Genomic DNA, 4,748 nt, shown 5'->3' on the forward strand with positions numbered 1-4,748 from the left:
TCTATTATTAAATTTTCATGCCCCTCTTCCATCTTTATGTATCGCTAGGTATCTTTAGTCCTGGACACCATTAAAATGACGGATAAGCTATATATAACCAAACTGGGGAATAACACTAGGAACATGTAAACGGTAATTGTACCCTAACACTTTTAGCATTAGTGCATCTGAATTTATTCATGTTTTGTTATAACAACTGGCAGCAACTGATTTAAATGTGGGGTTTTGCAGTAAATAATTCTTTCGTTTTTCGAAATTTACTCTTATAATATTAATTAAAACATTGTCTTTTGCATTTGTAAACATTATCTTTACAGACTTGAAATATGAAGTACCTCAGTGTTTTACTGTTAGCTGTAGCTGGCATCGCTACTGTCGCTGCTCATGGTAAATACTACGGTCGTCTCGGTGGCTACAGGGGGTATGGTTCAGGATTTGGCGGTATAGGCTATGGAAGTTATGGCTATGGTCCGATGTACGGTGGCTACGGGTATGGTTCATTATATGGTGGATATGGAGGAATTGGCTATGGATATGGCAGATACGGTTATCCATCTTATAGAATTGGCTATGGATCTCTTTATGGTGGTCTCGGCTACGGGTCTCTCTATGGCGGACACGGTTCCTTGTATGGGGGATTGGGTTATGGTTCACTGTATGGTGGACGCGGTTATGGTTCTCTCTACGGAGGTTATGGGCACAGATATGGTGGATACGGGTACAAGCACGGAAAGTATCCACACTATTATTCCAGTACGTTTTTATGTTCCTAATGAGAACCTTATTGAAATGTAATCCGTGAAATAAACCAACCTTTAAAGATGCTTATTTTAAATGCTATGTTGTAACATGAAATACATAAAACGATGATTTGGAAAATTACTCAGCTTAGTCTATAAACTATCAATCCATGTGAAACTTTACAAAGTCAGTAACCATGACAAACGCTGCTTGTAATTTATGGAATTTTATATAAATCTTAATAATTTCTATGTAGCAAACATTCTTAAATGAAAATATACTTTAAGCAAAATGCTAATGCACAGACTTAACGTACGCTATACGTTGGTAGTGATAGTGCCTTTATTGACAATTCTAAAAGTATGTCAATTCTTTTCAGATAAGAAGTACGGATACGGATATTGAGCTTCGCCGAGTATTGTTCCATCAACAGTATCCAGCTGAACATCCATTTGATCTTTGAAACCTTTTTCCAAATGTATGACTGTTTCTCAGTATTTATTATAGAGTTGTGTATACAGAATACCTATGTATATCTGTGCTCCTGCTGTTAGACCAAATGGGAATTCAAACTTTCTAGAGACCATTTGAGTTGAATTTTTAATTTCTTTCTCTACCGTACAACAATTTTGTCAACAACAAATCAAATCAAGTATATGACAATACTGAATTGCGAGAGTCCGTATTCTAACTTGCTCATGTATCTACAAACATTATGAATCAGACTATGTTTGTCATGAAAATAAATGTGAAAATGACATTTCTTAAAAAACCTTTGAATAAACAAAGTATTGTGTTTTTTTTGTATGTAAAATAAAATGTAAAATAAATCCATTTACTTAGTTTTATTTTCCTTAGGCGACGATAGACTGTAGGGCGACCGTGCGCCCTGCTTGCCATATGAATGGGATTTTTTATCATTTACTGGAACATGTGACCAACGAAACAATATCCTAGCCATGAAAATATGTATCTGTTGAATACGTAATTTTGTAATGGTATTTCTTATAACAGTGTCACCAAAAATGCATTCTGTTCGGGCATCATAAGCTCGTGCGTTGTAAAAAAGTCTTACACTTCAATGCACTGGCCAAGTTCATAATGGAAAAACATAACACACAGTACGTTATACTGGTAAGTGATACAGATGCTTTGAAACAACTATTATATATTAATGATGTAAGACACATTAGTTACGTAATAAAGACTGAGGAATGGGGAGAATAACTGTAATCAGACATATTACTTTCCATTTATGATATGTCAGCCAGTCTTAAAAGATGGATTCTACCATATCTTCAAAAAATATAAGAGATTAGATCGTTAAACATTGTTCATTGGCATTAGTATATATATATATATTTATATATATATATATATATATATATATATATATATATATATTATATATAATATATATATATATATATATATTGGGTATATGTATTGTTTAAAAAGACCCAGTAAATTGCAAAAAGTCCCAATAAGTGTAAAATGACCCGGCAATTACGGAATGAATCTCATTGGAGACTCAATGTAAACATATATATATATATATTAACAAAATATCGTAAAATTATAAAATGACTTCACACGCTCGCTTAGATTTTCTTAAATTTTAATAGAAAAGTCACAAACTAGTTTCGCCGTGAATGGCTAATCAGTGTGTCTAAATAAATTCAGAGTTCTGAAACCTGTACATTTTATGTTAGATAATCACAGTGAACAGGTGTGTGTGGTGTCAACTAGTGGTTACTGAGAATCTGCTTACGTACAAAAACGTAATAAAATACTCGTCACTATTCATTTAAAACGAATGACTCGGATAACCTGCACTGGTCTTAGAGGTCTGGCAATCAAATGTACTTACATCCAATGTTTTAGAAGTCGTTTTGACATATCTATCAGTATATATAATGTTTCATTTTCCAAGTAATAAATCCCTTATCATATGTAACACATTATTACGCATGAGTAAATAATTAGTTACATTGTTAATTATCGGATCATTTATACACAGGTTATACCCAATTTTACCTTTAAGCTTTGATGTTTAGTTCTATGACCTTCAGATTACTTCATCCCTAGATTATATTCACGTTAGATGTGACCTTTTGTGTCGATTCGCCACTAGATTTATTGCCATCCATATAAAAGGCAACTTTTAATTGCTATCCAGGCCGTTACATCAAAATTAGTCAATTGTTACACACTTGGTACATGTGGTTAACCTTAGATCATATTTTTTCGCGAAAAAACTAAGTTTTTCAATGTGGAAACAATGCCAACATATGCAAAAATGCTTCTTCTTTCGTTTTTCTTGATACAATTGCACGAATTTTAATAACACCATTTTAAAGTTTCGTTTTCGCTTCTTGATTGCCATTAGATGCACGCACCTTTTTATCACTTAATAATTTAAACTGGAATTATTTGATCATTTAAATCTAATTATCTGTATCTAAGAATGATGAAAACGGTATGAAATTTTGTGTAAATAGTTTTGTTAAATAGAAGAAATCATCAAAACTTACACGATGCTTTTGTCTTTTTTGCTTGGGAGAGGTCTTATTGGACAGTTCCAAACACACGGCTGTATAGGTTATAAGGCGCGAAAAATAACTCATTAAACATCTATGCACTTCTAAGTTATTCCACTGGACGTGTTATTTCTCGTGTGTTGACATTGTAAAACATAGATACGCGTTCGGCCCCTATTTGATCTATTTGTTTACATAAAAGACATGTTAGAATCGAAATAATATATAGCAGAACTATGTTTAAATATGAGCGTATAACCCCATCGTATTGTTCCGATATAATTCTGATGTTATTTCTTAATTAGAATATACGTTAAATACTCTACAAGGGGATGGACGTATTTTATCAATTGATGCTTATAAGCGGGAAAATGTTAATTGCATTTAAAATGGCATATTGTTTGTACTTTTTGGCATACCGGAGGACATATTCTTAGTGGTTAGCGTCTTTATTATATACAGAGTTTTAAATGAAAGCACCCAGTTGGCGGCCATATAAATCATCTTTGCTCGGTTTTTATTATTATCTTTGGTTTATCTTTATTTACAAAAATGTTATTGATGGTACAGTGCCAGTTCAAACTGACGAAAGAATCGTAACCGTGAATGAAAATGCTATTTCTTTATAAAACGAAAACTTTACAGGATGTTTATACTTTTGGACGAGTACATAATAATACATTGTTTTTGAAGAATTATTTGTGCTACTGTTAAAACATCCCGTTGCAAAAATATTCTACTACAAGCAATTTTTGTTGTTTTATGCTTTACATATGACATTTTTATATGACAGTAAAGTTGGTAGGCAGTTGGTAGTTGGTAGTTGGACATTCGAATAACCAACTACTTACTAGTTGCCAGTTGGTTATTCAAAATGTATAAGCAAGTCTGATTACCTTTTAAAACATAATGATAAAAAATCATTCTAATCCATGTTTTGTTCTTTAATATTAATCTTCATTTCTTAAAATGCATTCAGCAGTCTCTAAAAGTACCTTGAGAGCCAGTTGCCAATTCGCGATATGTTTCAGAAAAGCTTTTTTCAGTCACAAATGGATAAAATCATTCAATATGATATTTTATATTGTTTTTCATATAAATATCTGACACTTTCAACATAAAGATCAGTCTTGGAAACACTAAGGAGAGCCAGTTGCCAATTCGCGTGCAAATAACCAACTGCCTACTGGTAGGCAGTTGGTTATTCGACATTTTACTAACAGTCAGTGTTTTGGTAGAACATGATAAAAAAATTATTCTAACCCTTGTTTTGGTGTTGTTTTATGTTAGTATTTATTCTTTTAAATGCATTCAAGAGTCTTAAAATGCACCAGGAGAGTCAGTTGCCAATTCGCGATATATTTCAGCAAAGCGGATTTTTCAGATACATATGAATAAAATAATTCAATTTTACATATATTTTGTACTTTCATATCAATATCCGAGACTTTCAACGTATAGATCAGT

General features: G+C 32.4%; 1 protein-coding gene across 1 annotated transcript; it reads left to right on the plus strand.

The window, feature by feature from the left end:
• Positions 1–326: 326 nt before the first annotated feature.
• LOC128551665 (keratin-associated protein 19-2-like) lies at positions 327–753 on the plus strand (the record flags this gene model as incomplete). The annotated part of the gene is made up of 1 exon (XM_053532564.1): positions 327–753. A coding segment is annotated over exon 1 (427 nt), but the record flags the coding sequence as incomplete, so codon positions are not given.
• Between the last annotated feature and the right edge of the window lie 3,995 nt (positions 754–4,748).

Source organism: Mercenaria mercenaria, unplaced genomic scaffold, assembly GCF_021730395.1.
Source record: "Mercenaria mercenaria strain notata unplaced genomic scaffold, MADL_Memer_1 contig_1499, whole genome shotgun sequence".
In the NCBI taxonomy this organism is placed as follows: Eukaryota; Metazoa; Mollusca; class Bivalvia; order Venerida; family Veneridae; genus Mercenaria; species Mercenaria mercenaria.